Source organism: Pan troglodytes, chromosome 4, assembly GCF_028858775.2.
Source record: "Pan troglodytes isolate AG18354 chromosome 4, NHGRI_mPanTro3-v2.0_pri, whole genome shotgun sequence".
In the NCBI taxonomy this organism is placed as follows: domain Eukaryota; kingdom Metazoa; phylum Chordata; class Mammalia; order Primates; family Hominidae; genus Pan; species Pan troglodytes.
The window spans coordinates 21596183-21618608 of NC_072402.2; the positions used below are offsets into that span (position 1 = coordinate 21596183).

Sequence of the window (22426 nt, forward strand, 5' to 3'; positions counted from 1 at the left end):
GAATTATAAGTTTCACATAATTTTGGAACATATACCAATAACATATTTATACAAATACAGCCCAAAGAAAACGAAACACCATTTTACATTTGATAATGCTTCCTGTATGACTTTATACTAAATAAGCTAAATGTCACTGTTGCATTAGTGCATTATTGGTGTCAAACTGAATTCTTAATAAAACCTTACAGACAAATGTATTCAATCTTAATCAGTTTGACCATAAGGTAAGATTCGCATAAATCTTTTATAACCCTTTACAATTTTTGTTAAAGAGCAGATTAAAAGCAAGTCTTTGCCCTAAGGAAAACCTGTTGTACTTTTATTCCAATGTATGGAAACACTGAATAATACCCCTTTAACTTTAGCCAACATGTTCACACACAGAATTTTTTTTACAAGATTAATTTTTCACAAAACTTGCACAACTTGTTTAAACCTTCAGCCTTATTTTATCTAACTTAAAACAATCCTTTAGCCAAAAAGTAAATAAATCCACATTCCCATGACTTCTTATAATCTTTTACCAAAAGTATATTCTACTTTCCTTACAGGCCTTGTGTGTAGACTGTTTTTCAATAGTCTCAATTACATGTTAAGTGTTAACTCTTAGCGACTTTTACTTTTGGTAAAAACCTTGGTAAGTATGGGATTTTTAATTTTGTACTAGGTGTGGAGCCTGGGACCCAGACAGAAGTGCAGATAAGGTCTGACTCTTTCCAGTGTCTAACTCCACATGTCCCAGGCCTTACCTAGCTTTAAAACAGGCAAGTTGTACAGTTAAGAGTCATAGTGACATTTTATGAAGCAGTTAGGAGGCCTAATCACCTTTAAATTGTACATTTCTTGCATAAATTCCCTTTCATAAATTCTTCCACAACTTACACAGACAATCTATGACTTACTTGGACCTTCCGACTTGTCCTAAACATCTCTCTTTTTAAACAACCAGTTATTTTACTTTAGGATAAAAATTTATATACAAGAGCATTTCTTACATAAAATTTCTTTTCTTCATAACCTTCTTTGCATAGCTAGGGGTCATGGTTGATTTCACATATCCCCAGGCCTTATCTAGAATCTAATGCTCCAAAACAAATTGAATAATTTTTCAAAGTTAAGCAGTTTATGACCTTAAAGTATTTAGCAAACTTAATATCTGACCCACATAATTTAGACCCAATGTTTACATTTTTGAAGATATTTTTATTTACCAATAATGTTTAAAACTGTCTTTATTTCCCAAATATTACTTCAGTCACATGAACTAAATGAAAGGCATTACACTTATTACTTTTCTGATAAAATATTTGATTTCAGGTCTTATTAAGCCAATTAATCAAAGCTCTTTCACATATAAACATCACACACAACACATATAAATACACAGACAGAAGATAGAGGACTCATTCCCTAAGGCGGGAATTGGACCCTGAACCTGGGCCACCATTGTGATGGCAGAGACCAAGAGAAAGTACTGCCATGTGGTTACAAGGTCTAGCTCCCAAGGACATACAAGACAAGAGGGAAACCTTATCCAGTTTTTTTCAGGGACTTGCAGCAAAGTTTGTAACTTGACAGTTTGCTGGGCCATCTTGAAAAGTGGGCTTACAGGTGTCCTAAGCCCATGTTCTATCCTAAGGTACTCCTGTTCATGACCGAACAATACAGAAAGACACACAAAGTATACCAGCTTCACTACAGCTTAAGACTAGCTTCACAAGTCCTTTTTCCCATTAATCAAAACTTTGTAGAAGATAAACACTGATTTTTACCATTCATTCAACCGGTTTGCACAGAGAGAAAAAGGAAAGCATTGCCTCAGGCGGGTTGGGGAAGGTGAAGAGTTCAGGCAGACCAGAGAAAGACCTATCCATTGTTCAAAAGTTCAAGTGGCCACTTGTTGGTCACAAAGGGATCTTTTCCAGCAGTTCCATCAGCTCTCAAGTTTTTCCCTTTTTGGGGAGGAAAAAGCTCCCCATGTCCTATGATCCTGTACATGCCTAATGCTGTCACCCATAGCCATCAGCAAAGAGTGCAAGGCAGATTAATCCAAAGAGAATAGCAGTTCACATCCTGTAGTGCCAAACCCATTCTTAGCCAAAAGGGACTTTACCGAGAGGGGCCTCTAACCCCCTAAATCTTATAAGGAACCCTAACCCTCCTAAGTTGGGTCTCTAACCCAAGGTTGGCCAAGCATCCTTGCCTTTTATTAAGAGGGGACTCTAACCCAGTGTCTTAGGAGAGACTCTGACTCCCCTAAGTTGAGCCTCTAACCCAATCCCATTATTTACCCGGGTACCCCACCACTTACCCAAAGTTGGCTGATCAGTGCTGTGGTCCATTTCCTTTGGATTGGGGGGTTTCTTCAGTATCATCCCTTTGGGGTTTGTCAGAAAGATGTTACCAGGCCCCACCACTTGCCCAAAGTTAGCCTTTGGGTTGGGGGTTTCCTTATTATAGTCCATTCTGTGGTCACCCGAAAGATGCTAGAGGAAAGGAGTCCTGATCCAGACCCCAACAGAGGGTTCTTGGATCTTGTGCAAGAAAGAATTCAGGGTGTCCATAGAGTAAAGTGAAAGCAAGTTTATTAAGAAAGTAGAGGAATAAAAGAATGGTTACTCCATAGACAGAGCAGCCCCATGGGCTGCTGGTTGCCCATTTTTATGATCATTTCTTGATGATATGCCAAACAAGGGGTGGATTATTCATGCCTCCCCTTTCTAGGCCATATAGGGTAACTTCCTGATGTTGCCATGGCATAGTGGGAGTGTAGCAGTGAGGACAACTGAGGTTACTCTCATGGCCATCTTGGTTTAATGGGTTTTGGCTGGCTTCTTTATTGCAAGCTGTTTTATCAGCAAGATCTTTATGATCTGTACTTTGTGCTGACCTCCTATCTCATCCTGTGACTTAGAATGCCTTAACCATCTGGGAATGAAGTCCAGTAGATCTCAGCCTTATTTTACCCAGCTCCTATTTAAGGTGGAGTTGCTCTGGTTCATACACCTCTGGCAATTCCACTGTAGCTGTAATGTACTCTTGGTTGGTCACTTGTGCAAATCATCAGATATGTGCTTGCTTCTGTTCACAAATCCTAAGGAGATCTGATAGATACACAGCATTCACTCATGTAGCGTCTGAATCAACATTCCTGCTCTGGCGTTATAGAGACCTTTTGGATAAAACAACCTCTTAACAGTAGAGAAAATCCTTGCTAGCTGCCAATATGTATCAACCTAGTCCTTTGTCAATAAATAAGAATGGATCACCATGGATCATTTAGACATTTGAGGCAAATCAATAGCATGAAAGTGGAGAATCAAGTTTAACCAAATGAATGGTAGTGGCAGAAAGGCTAGCTGTCTACCAAAGGTTAGTGGTCTCCATTCATGGCATACAGCTTTCCTGGAATCAAATGCCCAGCCAGTGGCAGCATTTCCCAGACACCTTTGCAGCCAGGTCGGGTCATGTGACTAGCTCTCACTAGAGAGCTCTTAACCACATTTAAGCAGATGTCGTAAGAGTCATTTCTTGGCCAAAGCAATCAAGAAGCTAGTTTGTCTTTCCCACTTACTTCTTTCCCCATAGCTTCTGCACTTATTTCTTCTTCTCAAATGTCACCTCCTCAGAGACCTTCCCTGATATTCCTAAATAAAATAGCTCACACTGTATCCTTGCTCCATCACTCTTAATCTAGCCCATTGCCATGTTTTACTTGTTCTTATAGCACTTCTCACCGTATGGTTTTTGATTAAATATATCTGTTTATGTGTTTGTAAAAAATCTATCTTCCCCACTAGAATAAAAACTCCATGAGGGCAGGGAATTTAATTTATTGCAGCTATATCCCAGTCTCTACAGCAGTGCATATAACCTATCAAACATTCAGTATATAGAGAGAATGAGTGATTAAAGCTTTGATGGTGGGGAAATGCATGTGCCTCAAGAAGGAGTATCGTATCATTCAGTTTTTAGTTAGGTATCCATGCTGAGGTTGTCAAGGGGTGCTAGAGAAACTCAAGGACAGTTTTGCATCTTTCACATATAAATAGACCCAGCGGGGTGAAGCTTCAAAAAGTCTAAGCCTACAATTTCCAGGTGAGTATATTGACAAGGGTTGAGGGAAGGTATTGAATTTTTGCTGCACCCACCCTTGTCACAGTGGTCTGTGGGCTCTGTCACTTCCAGTACAGTTCTTCGCTATAGTGAGAAGCTGCAGGATGCTTAAGTAGTCTCTGAGGGCTGCTGTTTTGTTCAGCTTTCTTTTTTCTTTTTTTTTTTTTTTTTTTTTTTGAGACAGAGTTGCTCTGTCGCCCAGGCTGCAGTGCAGTGGCGCAATTGCGGCTCACTGCAAGCTCCATCTCCTGGGTTCACACCATTCTTCTGCCTCAGCCTCCCAAGTAGCTGGGACTACAGGCGCCCACCATCACGCCCTGCTAATTTTTTGTACATTTAGTAGCGATGGGGTTTCATCATGTTAGCCAGGATGGTCTCGATCTCCTGACTTCATGATCCACCCGCCTCGGCCTCCCAAAGTGCTGGGAATACAGGCGTGAGCCACCGCGCCTGGCCCTCAGCTTTCAAACAATACAGAAGTGTGAAAATTAGGTCACACCTCATGAAATTTAAATAACAAAACATTCTACCTAGCTTTATAATACCCTAGTTCTCCAACTGCTATATTTCATTGTGCCTGTAAATGGGAATTATTATTTTTGGTTTAGTATCACAACTTGAGGTGAATTTCTGCCCACCCCTATCCCTGGCCATTGTGTGGGAACTGACATGTTTTATTATTTATTCTTGCTCCTCAGAATGGATTGGGATGATGAATATTCTCATAATTCTTTTGACCTACATTGTTTGTTAAACTCATTTCCTGGAGACTTGGAGTTTGAGCAGATCTTCAGTGACATTGATGAAAAGATTGAACAAAATGCTGCAAGGTAAATATTGTTAATTATTTAAAACAAGTTGTTTTCACATTTCACTTATATGAAATTTACCTGGTCTATTTGTATCCTGCTCTTAGATAATTTTAGGTTTTAATTATCATTAACTTTCCCCCAAAATATTGATTAGACCCCCCTCTCACTTAAAGTTTACATGATTGTCTTTATCTGAGTAGTATTTTTAAGACTAGAAAATAGAAGCACTATCTTGAAATAGGCAATTAAAGTTTATTGAATTGGCACTAATGTTTTCTTAGAGCTTGTCAATGTTGATGTCCTGGATTTTCATTAATATGGTTAGAGTGTAAGGCCCTGATTGCTTGAGTTACTAAAAACAACATTAAAATAAATTATTTTTGCATAATATTGGTCATTTTATGATTCTTTCTCACTTAAGTAGGAGGCTAGAGACTTTATAGAGAGTTGTTATGCTAGATTAGTCATCACCTATCCCAAAAAGTCGTGTTACCAAATACTGGGGGAAACAGTGACAGCTCAATGGTTTCTCATTAATACGTGTTCTTTGGTAGAAAGGACTCTGTTTTCATATGTAGTTGTGGACCCTATAATCAGGCAGTTACTTATTTGCATCCTTTTGATCAAAGGTTCTAATTTACCTCATGTAGGTTACAAATGTGCAAACCACAGTAAAAATTTCTATTATGTAATGATACATAGCATTTCTTTTTTAAAAATTTAAGATATAGTTACATTGAATTTCCAAAGAAACTGAACCAAGTAAGTGAAATGTTCATATGATATTTTTCCTTCTGCTTTACATGAGAATAGTTAGTTCTTTATTATAACAATGGGCATAAGTAAATTCAAAAGATAGCATATTGTTGGAGAATTATACTTAAAAACAAAATCTTCTCCCATCCCAGAAATCCTCTCCACGAAGGTAGTAGAGAAAGGAAAAAGAAACACTTTTATTATTGAATAAGCATTAAAAACCAAAATATGATGGTGCATTTCAGGCAGTTCGCTAAGAGCTTGCAAAAATGGAAGGGAATCCCACCCCTTTAAATAGCAAAGCAGATACAGCCCATTACATTACATGTTATCAAGTTAAACAATCACTAGTCCTCAGGTAGGAAGACTGGATAGCATATTTCGTCACACATAGTTCATCCTAACTTTTTACAATGGAAATTGGGGAAACCACCTGTGTTAGCTAATTGGCTTTATCCTGAGGAGAAAGAAACTTTTTTGTATCTTTATGACAGGAGATAGTTTTGCAAATTGGAACAGGCAACCACTGAAGTTAGGCTCTTACTCTCCCACAGGAACTGGGAGATTGGGGAGCTATCTCCCTTGATGCTTGCATTTCAAGAAGATAGCTCCCAGGTTCTTGAGAAGGACATTCTTGGGTCACAAAGCTGACAAAAGGACTGCTGACAAAAGGCATATCTAGTCTTCCAAGGAATAGATACATGGCAAAAGATGAAAAAGTACTTATGATTACAAGCTTTTTTTTTTTTTTCTTTTTTTTTGAGTCACCCAGGCTGGAGTACAATGGCACGATTTCGGCTCACTGCAACCTCCGCCTGCCTGGTTCAAGCGATTCTTGTGCCTCAGCCTCTCAAGAAGCTGGGATTACAGGTTCCCGCCACCACACGCAGCTAATTTTTGTATTTTTGGTACAGACAAGGTTTCACGACGTTGGCCAGGCTAGTCTCGAACTCCTGACCTCAGGTGATCCACCCGCCTCAGCCTCCCAAAGTGCTGGGATTATAGGCGTGAGCCACCATGCTTGGCCTATGATTACAAGCTTTCTAAGGTAAATGCTCTAAGGAAAAAGGAGAGGAGGGAAATCTTTTCCCTTATTTTCAACAGGGAAAATTAAACTTCTTATTTTTAATTTGTATTTGCCCTTTATACTATACCTATATATATACACATTATATATGTATTTTAGAGATAGACTTAACCAAACTGAGAGTGTATAGTTGATATTTCATATAAATATGAAATAACTAAACTTTAGGGTAATTATGTATTTATATAACTTTCATGTTATATATTTATGTATTTTATGACACAGTTTCTAACACAAAGGAACTTACAAATGAAAATAGTATTTACTTAAATAGATTAACAAGACATTTACCTAAATTTCAGAGATGGTTATAGTTTTAAAAATTGAAATATTTTTCAAAAGGTAAACCATTTCCTTCACAATGGCATTTAGGCTCCATCAGAATAAAACAAGTCACTGAACTCTGATGCTTTTGTTCTGGATTGCTTATTTTTATTTATGAACCATTCATACTTAATTTTTTGCCTAACCTAGTCAAAAAGAAATCATATTTAAAGGTAAAACAGTGATTAAAACATTGTATTTTGCATTAAAAAATCGTTATTAGGTCAAAACTCAGATGTTAGTGTTAAAAAGAAAATACAATATGGAACATAGGATATAATTTTTAAATTAAAAATATTTTATTGCCCATATATTAAAATGAACCTAGAGCAGAACCACTTCAAGTGACCATTGATCTTCATAAGGGACCAAATAAGGAAGTAGCTCTATGTGCTGTATGCTACATTTAGAATCAAGTCTATTTTTCATCAAATTCAATTATGTTTTTATTATACTCCAGAGAATAAACATAATAGTATAGGGTATATATATTTTTGAAAATAAAATACTGAATAATAACTGTGGTTCAGAAGAGTATAAATCATTTATGCACTCATTTATTGCCTTCTAACAGAATAGCTTTTAGAAAATTGTATGTCATGACGAATCAGTTATGCCACACTTACACTGCAGTAGTTGAATTACCCTTGGCATTTTTGTATTCTAACAGTTCTATTTATCTCCCAGTAGTGTACATTGAATAAGTAATGAACATCTGTATGGTATAGGTTTTCCTCCATAGTTTTAAAAGAAAAAAACAATATTAGTAATTCATTTTAAAATATGATATTTTTTCCTTATACTTGAATTTTTAAAGTAGCAGTGACCCTGACATCTATTTGTGAATTCCTTCTCTCTTCTTAATATCATCAGGTTTTATGAGCCACAGGGTCTATTGCCTCCCCAAAGCAGTGATTCACCCGAATGGACCAGTGTGCCCAAAGGTCACTGAACCTTCACCTGCCCTTCAAGAGAAGCTGTCATTCTCAGACCACTTCACTTTTACATTCTCGTTTCCATTCAGGTCAGACCTGGGTGACTAGTAGGTCTGACAGCAGAAATTAGTGATGATGAATCATTTATTCAAACACATATCAAAATAGGTAACAAGAGGTAAATAACATGCCAAAGAGAAACATTATGAATGTTGTACCTCCGTATCATTAGTTCCCTAACTAAAAACTGCATATAGGACTAATGAACTGAGTGGTACTTATTAGTTTAACAAGATATTGAGGTACCGAAGTTCTTCTGGGCTCACAATATGACACAGCATAGGCTGGACGTGGTGGCTCATGCCTGTAATCCCAGCACTTTTGGAGGCCGAGGCAGGCGGAGCACAAAGTCAGGAGTTCGAGACCAGCCTGGCCAATATGGTGAAACCCTGTTTCTACTAAGAATACAAAAATTAGCCGGGCGTGGTGGTGCACGCCTGTAATCCCAGCTACTCAGGAGGCTGAGGCAGGAGAATCACTTGAACCCAGGAGGCAGAGGTTGCAGTGAGCCGAGATCGCACCACTGCACTCCAGCCTCGGCAACAGAGCGAGATTCAGTCTCAAAAAAAAAAAAAAAAAAAAAAAAAAAAGTCCGGGCCCAGTGGCTCACGCCTGTAATCCCAGCACTTTGGGAGGCCAAGGCGGGCGGATCACGAGGTGAGGAGATGGAGACCATCCTGGCTAACACGGTGAAACCCTGCCTCTACTAAAAATACAAAAAATTAGCCAGGCGTGGTGGCGGGCGCCTGTAGTCCCAGCTACTCAGGAGGCTGAGGCAGGAGAATGGCGTGAACCCGGGAGGCAGAGCTTGCAGTGAGCCGAGATAGTGCCACTGCACTCCAGCCTGGGCGACAGAGCGAGACTCCGTCTCAAAAAAAAAAAAAAAAAAAAAAAAGACACAGAATGATTTTCCCCCTTAATGTTCAGTTGGCTAAATATAATTGTATCTTAAAAATGTTCATTTTCTAATTATAGACAACCTCTGTGTGTAGCTTAGGAAGTAAGTTTTGCTGGTACCAATGCAGCTGGACTACTTTTTTTTTTTTTTAATCTAAAGAAAGATGTAATCTCAATACTTGGGGAGGCCAAGGCAGGAAGATCACTTGAGGGCAGGAGTTTAAAACTAGCCTGGGCAACATAGCAATACCCCATCTCTACTGAAAAAAAAAAAAATTAGCCCAGGCTTGGTTGGTTGCTCACCTGTGGTTCTAGCTACTTGGGAGGCTGAGGTGGGAGGACTGCTTGAGCCCAGGAATTTGAGGCTGCACACGCTATTGTACTCCAGCTTAGGCAACAGGGCTGTCTGGAAAGGAAGGGAGGAAAGGAAAGGGAAAGGGAAATGAGGAAAGGAAAGAAAAGGAAAGAGGGAGGGAGGAAACGGAGGAAGGGAGGAAGGAAGGAGCAAGAAGGGCTACCAGGTCGGGTGGGGGCTCATGCCTATAATCGCAGCACTTTGAGAGGCTGCGTGTGGTGTGCAGATCTTTTGAGCTCAGGAATTTGAGACCAGCCTGGGCGACATGGCGAAACACTGTCTCTACAAAAAACAAAAACAAAAATTAGCTGGTGTGGTGGCTCACCCCTGTGGGTTTAGCTACTTGGGGTGCTGAGGTGGATGGATCGCTTGAGCCTGGGAGGTGGAGGCTGCAGTGAGCTCTCATTGCACCACTGCACTACCGCCTGGGCAACAATGTGAGACCCTGTCTCAAAAATAAGAATTGCTACCAGCAATAATACTGTTTGACTTCATCTAGGTAATGCAGGGAGAGGGGAGACGTTTAACCATGCCTATTAATGAGATGGTACATATTCCATAGATTACACTTATTTTTTATATAATGCTTAAATTTTTTGAGCTTCCATATTAAAAATTTGCTTTCAAGTTTTCCATATGATGGCTGTTTATGTGTATGTAGATACACACACACTCACACACACACACAAATATTAATATATTTTATAGCCAGAGCAAATTCTACAAAATGAAAATTAGTCATTTCAAAGGTTTTACTGTGCATTATTATTTCTGGCAGTATTGTGGCACTTATTTAATAATAAGAAGATGCAAATTAATGTTTGCAATCGTTTTTGTAACTTCTTGTGTTTGCACTTCAGTTTTGGGTTTCTTCATTATATACTACATCTCAAAGAATCCCTACCTCTTCTCCCCTCCTACTGAGCAAACCAGGCCACACAGGAAGAAACCTGAAATGGGCTAATTCCCCCAACTACTGTTGAACTCAGAGTAAAACCTTAACCCACTTTCCAACTCTGACTGGACCTTTCCAGCACCCTTGTTCTCTCCAGAATTAAGAATGCATCCTGGGCAGACAGCATCCTGGGCTTCAGCAGCTCAGTAGCCTAAACTTTTTCTGGCCCCATTCATGTTTCCTACTTTTTAAACTTTTCCAATTCTCCCACTGAAGCTCTCAGCATGAAGTCCAGTGATGCTTGCAGGTAGAGGTGGTGGTAAGTGGGAAAAAGACAAGCCACTCTCTCTCATGGTGGCCTGTTGAACCATTTTTTCATCATCATTTTCTGTCATTATTAATTCTATTATTTTGATTGTCTATGGTGATACTTACTCCTTTCTCCATCATCATACATAGTGTGTCCTCAGTGTTTCCTGTAGACCTCTGCTTTAGGAGGCTGAGATGAATAGGGTAAAATGTGGAGTCAGTAGCTATGCCCTAAGGGGTATGCTTAGGGCATTGTGTTTCTCTGTCCATAGAAGTGCTTACATAAGTTAAGAAAATACAAGCCAATCTCTTGTCAGACGTAGAAGTGGTATTCCTGAATATGGCTGTCCCATCAGGAAATTGAGTGGCCTGTGGCCAGAGGAGGTATTGTTTTCCTTTTATGTTCTTTGTGTTCATGAAAAGGCTCTTTGATTCTCAGAATGTATTTGTTTCAAGGTAATTTACTTTGAATTCACTCATGCTCAGAAGTCTCCTGAAAAGTTTTACTTAAACTTTTACAGTGTATGTTTTATAGGCAACCCACACCTGGATGAATTTCAAAGAGTCTTTCATATGACATCTATTTTAATAATGAGCACTTGGTTTCTAAAGCCTACCAGGTTCTATCATATGGAACCTTTAATTAATAGCAGTTAGGTTTTCAAAACACTAACTTTACCTCTTAGTAACAAATCTTTCTTAATATGATTAAGAGACAAATGCATAGCTGTCAATTTTTGGTGAGGTGTTTCAGCTTCAAAGGAATTTGCCTGTTTGAAAGCTTTCTTGAAGTTTAGATATGCTGCCATCAGGTGGTAGTAATATGTCATATCCCTGTGGTTCTGTAGCTGGCACTCTGCTAAAGGTCACCAGTTTACCCCACAAAGATTTATAATCATCAATGCACATAAGTGTGTATGGAAATTAAAATAACATAGTGTATCTGTTATTTTATCAACAGGAAGGATACTTTGAATGGAAATTTTAAAACAGATACATATGGCAAGATTCTACTGGACATTTTTTCTCTGTTCTTGGTTTACTTTTTTGGTGAATGAAGCATTTTATTTTATGCCTTATAAATATTTAGAAAATATGGAAAAGTAAAATTTAAAACTTACCTAATTACACCCACCCAAATATAATTGCTATTAACCCTTTGCTTCATTTCCTTCCAGTCATTTTTTTAAATGCGATTTTTAGTAATTTTTGTTTCTGTTTTTTGTAGTGGAGTTGGATGGCAGGAAAAGGTATTTGGCTGTAGTAACATTGTGTATGTAGCTTGTATACTTTACAACTTTTAAAATTATAAGCTTTTTATAACTACTTCATGACTTCTTACTATTCCATTGATTGAAGTTTTTCATAATTTATATAGTCCTTCACCTCTTAGTAGATAATGTATATTTCTAATATTTACAGTGTTCAGTATTTTATCTCTCCCTTTCATCCACTGCCTATCAAGAGGGCTATTATCGAATTACATCTATGCTTGATTTTTGTTTCAACACAAAAGAATTTCTAGTTCATCTGAGTAGCTATTTTATATTTCCTCTATCACATTTTTTACTGCCAGAAAATTTGAACTCTCAGCTTTCAACTATGAATGTATAGTCTGTTATTATTTTCATATCATATGAATGAATTTGTAAATTGTACAAAACCAGGTACCACATATGAAGATTTCAGGGCCTGTGATATTATGAAATGAAGCCATTATCTATATCCTGCCAAAATAACTTTTTCTTCTGTTTTTTATAGCATAGAACATTGCATTAAAGAGATACAGTCCAAAATTAACAAACAATGTCCAGGTGTGCAGCTGCAAACAACAACTGACTGCTTTGAATGGCTAACTAACTATAATTACAGTACATCTGAATCATCTTTCATTTCTCATGGAGACTTGATAAAATTTCTCAAAACACTGGTAAAATGAATTTTTATTTTATCATGGAGTGGGATGAGTAAACAGGGAATACAACTCATTCAATTTCTATACGTAAATATTTATTTGAGTGACCATATTAGCCTGCCATACATAGGGGTTTGTGTTTTTATGTTCCTATATCCCCAAAATAATCCACTGAGCTATTTGTTTTAATTTTTAACTATGATTTTTATCAATAAAATAAAATTTTATATAAATGGAGATAAAATATTATGATTCCTGGGTGATTTGTGGTATGATATATATCATATCAATACCACAAAATGTATTGATGTGTATCACAGCTGTCTACCAGAAAAGTTCATATTCAGTATGTTTTGTATCCTTTCACTATTCATTTTTTATATGCTCATTATTAAGCACAATAAGATCCCCACGGATTGTGTCTATTAAGTGGCCTTGACTATTATTCCCTGCATTCCTCACCTGCAGTCTAACCCAGTTCTTTTCAATCAAGGTAGCAATTTATGCAAGACCACCAAATGACAGAGAATTATTATGTTGGTCATTCTTAATATTGACCACCCTCTATGCTAGAGAAGTTTTTGTAAACTTCAATAAGAACAGTGATTTTATCACACTTGTTTCTCCAAGGCTAGCTAGCTTGCAAAAACAGATTCCCAGAGAAGCAGCACAATTGTCAGAAAGCAGTACTTCTGTAGCTATGGTTTTAATTTAATTTAGGGAAAAAAAGGCACTGTTTTTGTCTAAACATCAAACATTGACTAAGACAGATGTGGAAAATATCTGGAGGTTGTAGATGGCTTAGGATGACAGAATCAGATGAAAATAGTTTTTGCCTGTTGTTATTATTTCAGATGTCTCTTTAATTTTACAAAGTAATAAAAGGAAGAGAAAGGAAGACTGTGTGCCCTGAAGCCTTATTCTTTTAAGGAAACCTCTCACCCATTATCTCCTGAAGGTGGATCCTTAAAGAATAAATATGGATATAGTTAGTCCTTTAATTTCTATTAAGAGGCATGTGTATTGAATTTCATTAATACTGATGTAATAATGCTTTCTCATTTAATTAAAAGCAAAAGCTTTTAATTATCTTTTAATCTGTCACACATAAGTCATTCTCTATTCACTGCAGGGCAAAGGCCGCCTTAGTTTTGCTCAAATTCATTAGACTGATAGGCTTGTCCCAGTCCTAGGTTTTTTTACATAATTGATCATGTTATTTTAAGGAAGGAACCACATTATTAAAACAGATCCAGATTTAAATGACCTTATTATCAAGTTTCTACATGCTAAAAAAATGTCAGTCCTGATGGCATTTTTCATACATCTGTTTTTTTCATAGAAAATTTTTTGTTAATTTTCTAGCGATTTAAATAAGAAACAGAGGTCCTCATTATGGCAGATGTACTGAAGTTATTTTCAAAATTTAAGCAATCATACTAAACATATGTTTTAAACCTCTGTAATCTATTATTCTTTGTTTGATCAAATATTTACAGTTATTTACGGACTTAAAAAAACCAAGGCAGAGGCACTAATATGACTCATTTGCTTTATAGAATTTACAGTAATGCTGATGTGTCCTATCTAAGGACATTTCTTTTCCAGAAATATCGAAATAACTCAATAGCAGTAGAGGAGAGAGAAAGAAGCTACACAGAGGTCATGTGTACTTTGTGGCTCTCTGGAGTGTAGCAGAAAGAATGTAGATGAAGAGAAAGAAGCCAGGGATCATTTCTTGGTTCTGTGCCTTACTGTATGTGACTTTTGAAAAGTCACTGAAGCATGCCTGATTTTAGAGTCCTTGTGTGTAAATTGGGTTTTTAAATACATATGCCAAAGAGTTATCATTATGAATAAACCAGGAAATGTTTGTATAAATACTTAAAAAGCATTTCTTGGTATAATTATTGGGTATAATTATTTATTACAGATAGAACATTAGGCATTGCAGTGCTTACAGTGAATGAGAGAAAATTCCTGGAATTTGTCTAGGAATTGTTCGTAATTGTGAATCACACATAATGCCTTTGGTATCTTCGTCAATAAGAAATTGTAAAGCCAGCCTGATTTTATGCCACTTGGACCTTGCTTTCATTTCTCTTGTAATCAGCTTGTTTCTACCTAGAGAATATAAACTAATTTCAGTATTAGCTAAAATAGACATAATTAGGAAAGTCAGCATGGAAGGAGAATGTGTGTGTCTAATTCAAAGCCCAAGAAAAAAGTAAAATTTTTGTCCCTTTCTATTCATAATTATACCCACCATTGTTTTCTGCTAGCACAGAAAGTATAAAGGAATAATTTCATATCATCTTTTGGGGAATAATTCTGAGGGTATCTTTTTCTCATTTTGGGTTATTTCTTTGGAGAGAATTGAAATATTCTCAGATTAATTTTCAAAGTAAAATCTTTCTTAACACAGTTCTCAAAAAGGAATTTAAATGAAAGTTAAAATCTTTCAATGTATTAAAATTTACTTCTCAGAAAGGTATATCTTAGTAACCCCCAGGCACATACTATATTTAAAGATCTATATTCTAGAATGATTTTAAAGTATTGTATGATATGTTCATTTGGGGTTTTATAATAATAAGTGTACTCATTCAAGCATGAAAATTGTCTACCAGGAATTAGGGGCATGATCTTGAATCTACTTTGTATTAGGAATACATTTCAATCAAGATTTTACTATAGATTTGTATTTAGAATTTTTAAGCCAGAGTTTTTATAGAGCTCAGGGTATATTGGGTGGATAACAATGAGGGCTAAAAACTGTATGTCTAGAAATCTAATTGAAAAGATAATCAGCTAGGTTTGAAATGAACAATTCAAAGTTTAGTAGACCATAAAAGCTAACATTCTAAAACATCTGAATTGATTAAATTTCAAATGCAAAAAAATAAAATCTTAAGGAATTTTAGAGTATTGATTTCAACCTGAAATTATTATGAAATTGTATATGACTATAGAAATCATTTTTTCTATTGCACTTAATCACATTTCTAATGTTATAATTTCATTAGCAAGATTTGTTGAAGAATGAACAAAATCAAGAAGAAATGACATTGGATTTACTTTGGGACCTCTCCTGCCACAGCAGCGTTTCATTCCCATCAACCCTAAGTGGAACATCTTTCCATTTGCTCTCTAGGACGTCTCTTCATTCTGTTGAAGATAATTCCTCTATGGATGTCAAGTCTATGTGGGATGATATAAGACTGCATCTTCGACGCTTCTTAGTGAGCAAATTACAAAGCCATAATGAAATAAACAATTCACAGCAAAAAATTTTATTGAAAAAGCAGTGCTTACAACAACTCTTGTTTCTTTATCCAGAATCAGAAGTTATAATCAAATACCAAAACATACAGAATAAACTGTTGGCTAATCTTCTGCGGAACTGCTTTCCTTCTTACAACAGAGATTCAGATTTAGATGTAATAGCTCATGGATATCAAAGTACAATGCTTAAGTTATACTCAATAATAAAAGAGGATTTTAACACACTATGTGAAATTTTAGCTCCATCTTCAATGGTGAAATTCATTAAAGAAACTTACCTGGATACTGTTACAGAAGAAATGGCAAAATTTCTTGAAAATTTTTGTGAGCTGCAGTTCAGAGAAAATGCTGTTCGTGTGGTTAAAACAAGCAAGAGCTCCAGCAAGCATAGAGGAGCAGTGCATGCTTTGGGTTAGTGACATTTAAAATTTTTGTTTGGTTTAACTTAAGTCTTTTAATATGTTTAATTTTCTAAGATGTTTTCTATTTGGTTAAATCTCACTGCAAACATGAAAATTAGAAAATGAATGTAATGAAATTTTGCAGTATACATTTCTCATGCATTTTTTTCTATAATTGTAGTTATAAAAGTATTTTCTTTCTTATTAAATTGTTAAAGATGTTGGAAATATAAGCCAAAAATACTTTAAATAAGAGTTTAATTTCTCTTGATTGCATATGACAAACAGTATTTGTGAAACTGTGTATACACACATATATATAACTGAGTATATATGCTTATACACATATAAGCTCCTTTATCTGTTTATTAAATATACACATATATAAGCACATATACTCAGTTATAGATATGTACATTTAGTTATATACATAACAGAAAAGTATGATTTTTAATCCATTGTATCTTCCAAAGCTAAAGCATTATTAGGTAAAAAGAATTTTTGAAAATTTGTTGAAATTTGCAGTAAAATTGGAAATTTAAAAGTTGTAATATTTTAGTCAATTCTAATAATGAGCAACTATGAAATACTATAATTATAAAATTCTGTATTGTAGTTGATTAGGAAGGTATAACATTTTACTATAGCTATTTTTAAAGTTTCTCTACTATTTTTTCTATAAGGATGTATACAAATAAAAGATGATTTGAAAATTTCTATTTTATTCATAAGATAAAGGAAAAAAGGAAAGAAGTTATTGTGATATAATAAACTTTTCTTGTTGTGGTTGTACTTTCCTACCAGTGAAGAAAAATCAGGGTAAAAATAGGATTATTTCTAAAATTATCATTAGTTATGCTTTTATATAAAATCTGAGGTGTATTTCTGAGTAAGTTCATAAACTGTATGGCTTAAGTATTTGAAAATTATTATTTGGTGAATTATGGATCTTTGAATTTATGATCATCTTTTTAAAATTCCTATAGCTCACTATACTTGTACGTATCTTCATTAATAAAATTTCAGTTGACCAAATTAATGTGATATATGAATTTTCAAATTGTTTAATATTTTGTCTTAAAATTTTAATTTTCCTCCAGAAGCTATATCTCATTGCAGAAGAGAGATGCATCTGCCAAATTCGGTTATGGCAAAATACAAAGTCAGTTAATTTAGGAACATTATTATTTTGCTCAAAGCAAGTAGACTTTTATTTTAATTGTTAACACTAAATTTTAAAATGCACTTTATTAGTGTACTTATTTTCTAAAATTTTTATATTCTCTGAAAAAAAAATCCTGCTTACTTGTAAAGTCTTTTCAATACGAAAGTTTTATATGTGCTAAATATAGTTTATAACAGAAGAAAAGATCCATATGGTTGAAAATGTGTGTAAGTTGCTATGGAGTCTTTAGGGTTGATATTGAAGTGTTTTCTCATTCATGAGAGAAAAGTATGTGTGTCCTCTTTAACACCAGAATTTGAAGCATTTTCCACAAGTGTAGGTGCATAGAATCTTTCCCAAGCTCCTTTATCTGAACTTCGGTATGAAACAATTATTAAGTGAGCACTGTCCATATGCCAAACACTGCGCTAATGACAACCCATTCCTATTATCCCAATTTCATGAACACAGAAAGAAACTTAGAAAGATTAACTTGCCCTGATCATGTTGTATGAAATCAGGATTGATACTTAGAAGTCATATGCAGATCTTTCTATTTCTGGGACCCATGTTCTCAAGCACCATGCTATTGGGCCTTGTCTTACAAGTGTAGAATTAAATGATCTGTCACCTATAAAAGAAATTTCAAACAGCACTGTTCAAGTGGGCTGTCTGCAAATAAATTCAGTTCAGCTTTATTGACCACCTACCATAAGAAAGGCATTTAGCAGCTACCATGTTCTGTGCTAGACACAGTAAGGGGAAGAAAACTAAATGAGTCACTACTGCTACTGCCATATGAGAACTGCTAAACTAACTCAACAGATAAGCTATGTTGTTCACTAATATTTGACCCAATGATAATGTTTTGTTTATTAAGGAAATACATCTTTGAGATGAGCAACAATGGCTCGAATGGGTTGTATTATATTATCTTTAATCTATGTCTGTATCTTTATGCTCACGAAATCTTTGCTATTTTACCTGAAATTACAGAAAGGACAATCCTTAAGTAACAACAACATTTATTGGCTCAGACATTGATGTGCATTATCTCTTTTAATCCTTCTAACCTACCAAACAAGGTAGATACCATTATTTATTACCTCCATTTTACAGTGAGGAAACTAAGACATAGAGATGTTAAGTAATTTGCTCTAGGACATAGAGTGAAGCCAGGATTCAAACTTGTTATCTGTCTGACTCAGAGCCCTTCCTGTATTACTATAATCTACTGACTGAAAAATAGGATATTTTTAAATTTAAAAACATTTCTCTGAATCCTCTCTATACTTCTTCAACTTTAGTGGTCATTGTTTTCTTCTTCTCCAAACTATTTAAATAATTCAAAATAAATTTAATTTATTTAAATTTAAATAATCCTAATTTAAATGTATATGATTTAAATGATTATAATTTCTATTTAGTGACTTTAAGCAGGCTTTGTATGTATACTGTAGTCTTAATGAGCCAATGTCTTACCTTTCCATGCTTATACCTTAATGAGCTAAGGCAGTTTGGACCTATTCAATCTTTAGTTGCTTCTGATTTTGTACTTAGGTTGAGGATTGGTTGTTCTTCCCTGAATGACCTGTAAATTTTCCATCATTCATCTATCATCTATCTATCTATCTATCTATCTATCTATCTATCTATCTGTCTGTCTAATGTGATTACTTATTAATATGTATAAGACTTTACAAGGCTTTACATATGTGGGTTCACTTAACCTTCTCAACAGCCTTTTATATTATTTATACTTTATATATGAGAATACTGAGATTCAGAGAGGTAAATATTTTCCAAGTCCACACAGGTAGTAAGCCAAAAAAAGAAGATTTCTCTGTTTGCAATTATTTGGTATATTAGCTTGATATGCCACTAAACTCTGTGTCAAAAGCTGTGCAAAACAGTATGATAGTTAGCATTAAAAATAATTTACCACTTTCACTTTTTTTGTTTTTTTGAGTTGGAGTTTTGCTCTTGTTGCCCAGGCTAGAGTGCAATGGTGCAATCTCGGCTCACTGCAGCCTCCACCTCCTGGGTTCAAGCGATTCTCCTGCCTCAGGCCTCCTAAGTAGCTGGGATTACAGGCATGCACTACCATGCCCAGTTAATTTTGTATTTTTAGTAGAGATGGTGTTTCGCCATTTTGGTCAGGCTGGTCTCCAACTCCTGACCTCAGGTGATCCACCCGCCTTGGCCTCCCAAAGTGCTGGGATTACAGGTGTGAGCCACCGTGCCTGGCCACGTTTTCTTTTTTAATGATTACATTATTTCTGTCTTCTACACTGATTCAGTGTTTTGCTTTTCTTTTTTATTGATAATGATTCAGAACTCAGTTATGATTTGCTAGTGTTATTAACTCAGACACTCACTAGGGGTAGTTTTTATGGTGCTCTTCTATGCTATGTTATGCTATGCTATGCTGTGCTATTTGTGCTATGCTGTGCTATGTTATTCTACCAGTTGGCCTTTTGGATGATTGTATTCACCTGGGCACCCCACAGTGCATTCTGTCTGCCACTAATTCAGGTTTTCCAGTGCATATATTTAAAATACGGTGACAATCTCTCTAGCCATTTTTCTATGATAAGGTACCAGACAGACAATTTTATTTACATATAAGCTTGTGATTAGACTTAATCCACATCTTGGTATTGTATGGTAACTTTTTTTCTACTTTATATTCAGTTTTGAATGTTTTGTTTCTTAGAGAGCATGTGCTGCTTTAGTATTACATTTAGAAGTGTAACACTTGTATGTTTTGTTATTTGAAAAAAATGATGAAATAATGTTAACATAAATATTACAGAATCTTTTTGATTTAACAATCTTTTATAGAAGAGAACAATATTATTCTTACAGATACTCTTACAAAGTTTTCAGAGTGATTTACAAAGCAACGCTTTCTCAATAACCGATTTTGTTCATCTGTATTCTTATAGTTTCTCTAAATTTTTTTTTTTTTTTTTTTTTTTTTTTGAGACAGAGTCTCCCTCTGTTGCCCAGGCTGGAGTGCAATGGCGCAATCTCGGCTCACTGCAACCTCCACCTCCTGGGTTCAAGTGATTCTCTTGCCTCAGTCTCCCAAGTAGCTGGGATTACAGGCGCCTGCCACCACGCCCAGCTACTTTTTGTATTTTTAGTAGAGACGGGATTTCACCATTCTGGCCAAGCTGGTCTCAAACTCCTGACCTCAGGTGATCCACCCACCTTGGCCTCCCAAAGTGCTGGGATTACAGGAGTGAGCCACCACACCCGGCTAGTTTCTCTAATATTAGGAAAATTATTATTTCTTAAAGGTTTATGCTACAATATTTTTTTCATTTAGCTTATAAGGCTTTAAAGTCAAAATAGCTTTCAAAAAGCTAGAAATTTGCAATTAGCATTTTGATTATAACCTAATTTGGAATTATCTGGAAAGTCAGATCCATATATACAATTGTACACATATCATCTACGTTTCAGGAGCACCAGTGCCATTCTTATATTGTAACATTTTACTATATTTATATTTGGACTAGTTATGTGATCAAATTAATTTTACTTTTAAAATTGTATTTCCTTTGGATTTAAGTAAATGCTACATTTCTCAGTGTTCAAAAAAGAAAGGATTATTTACATATAGTAAATTTTGGTTAAATAAATCCTCTGTATTTTAATATGAAAAGATAGAATTAGGAGATTTAAATTCTAGGACAAACTCCATGGCCCCCATATATCCTATCTTTAATTTTTCTTGAGGTTATTGTTAGCTTGAAAAAGGAAGACTTAGGAGAATATGATAAACACCTTTGAATATTTGAAAGATTCCTAAAATCTGCAGTGGATGAAAGGTTGACCTGAATCACCTCTAAGGCACCTTTTTTTCATAGTCCCTTGTTCTTTTGTTTAAGGAAGACTGGGGATGAGGGAAATGAATCCCTCAAGGAATGAAAAGATCATTCAAGATAACGAAGGCCCTCAAACCAAAGAGAAGATAGACTTCTTGACTAGGGAGACACAAGATCACTATTAGAAAGTAGGCCAATCAAAAGCCACTCAGTTCTCTCTTCTACCCAAGTAGCTTTGACCATTTGAATGATGATATTACGAAAGATGAAAAAGTATACTGAAGCCAACTCTGGAAAGTTGGATATTGTCCCTATTTTATAGATACAGAATCTGTGGTTTGGACAAGTTAAGTAGCTCTCCCAAAGTCCTGGTGACTACAGTGACTTACTGTGTCTTGCTGAATGAAATCATTTGTAAGATCAAGAATCCTTCAATAATTTGAAGAGTAATTCTCATTTTTTTAGATCCCAATTTTTCTGTTGGACTTTCTGAAATCATAGCATACATTTATTTTCCTACATATAAAATTAACCTTGAATTTCGAAACTGTAATAGAGTACAAATCCACATCACTTCTTTCTATTTGGAAAGATTTGCAAAGAAAAAAAATCCAAGACTTTGCATACTAATACATGAATAGAAAAAATATTACCATTAATTTTAATATTTTAAAAAGTATCTAAATGAAGAATGTCATTTTATTCCTAAAGATGCAAGTAACCTGGTTACATATACCATTTTTACCAGAGTTAAGCTAAAAGTAACTAAGTTGAGCTGATTATTACCAGATTTGAGATCCTTTTCACTATTAATTAATTAATAACAATAGCATTAGCTAGCATTATGGTTGCAAGATGCTTCCATATTTTTTATTTATTTGACTTATCTTTGCTATACCACCACCCAAAAATTAGACAATGCAGCAATTCCAGTTCTTGTTTTGTGGGTGAAAAAATGAAAGCATTTTGGCTGGTTAACAAATCAAGTTAGCTGCAAAATTAAGATTAGACAAGAAGCATCTTCCCACTATACCTCCATTCCACCTAAGATAAACAAAAAGTCTGACATAATTTTTTTCTAAGGAAGTTCTTTTTTTTTTTTTCAATTCTTCCTACTAACGGTAGGAATATTCTCTGAAAATTATTTATTAAATTAAAAATCATGAGAAAAATGACTGGATATTTATGGGTATAAGGGGAGGGTGTATTTTATGTGCTTGGGTAGATGTGTGGTAGTATATGTATGTGTACATATCTTTATCTAAAACTTTTTTT

The 22426-nt window shown here is 35.3% G+C and overlaps 1 protein-coding gene across 42 annotated transcripts in view; it reads left to right on the forward strand.

Annotated features, from left to right (window-relative positions):
• The window catches only part of KIAA0825, a 462961-nt gene that overhangs the window by 76321 nt on the left and 364214 nt on the right, over positions 1 to 22426 (forward strand). For 22 of the 42 annotated variants that reach the window (XM_063810231.1, XM_063810216.1, XM_063810218.1 and 19 more), the window contains 3 exons: positions 4818 to 4949; positions 12311 to 12479; positions 15491 to 17185. In XM_063810231.1, the coding sequence (XP_063666301.1) occupies positions 4819 to 4949; positions 12311 to 12479; positions 15491 to 16165 (975 nt within the window). In that variant the 5' untranslated portion in view covers position 4818 and the 3' untranslated portion in view covers positions 16166 to 17185. Of the gene's footprint in view, positions 1 to 4817; positions 4950 to 12310; positions 12480 to 15490; positions 17186 to 22426 lie in introns of those variants that run through there. The other 20 variants (XR_010156851.1, XR_010156852.1, XR_010156853.1 and 17 more) reach the window with 1 other exon arrangement.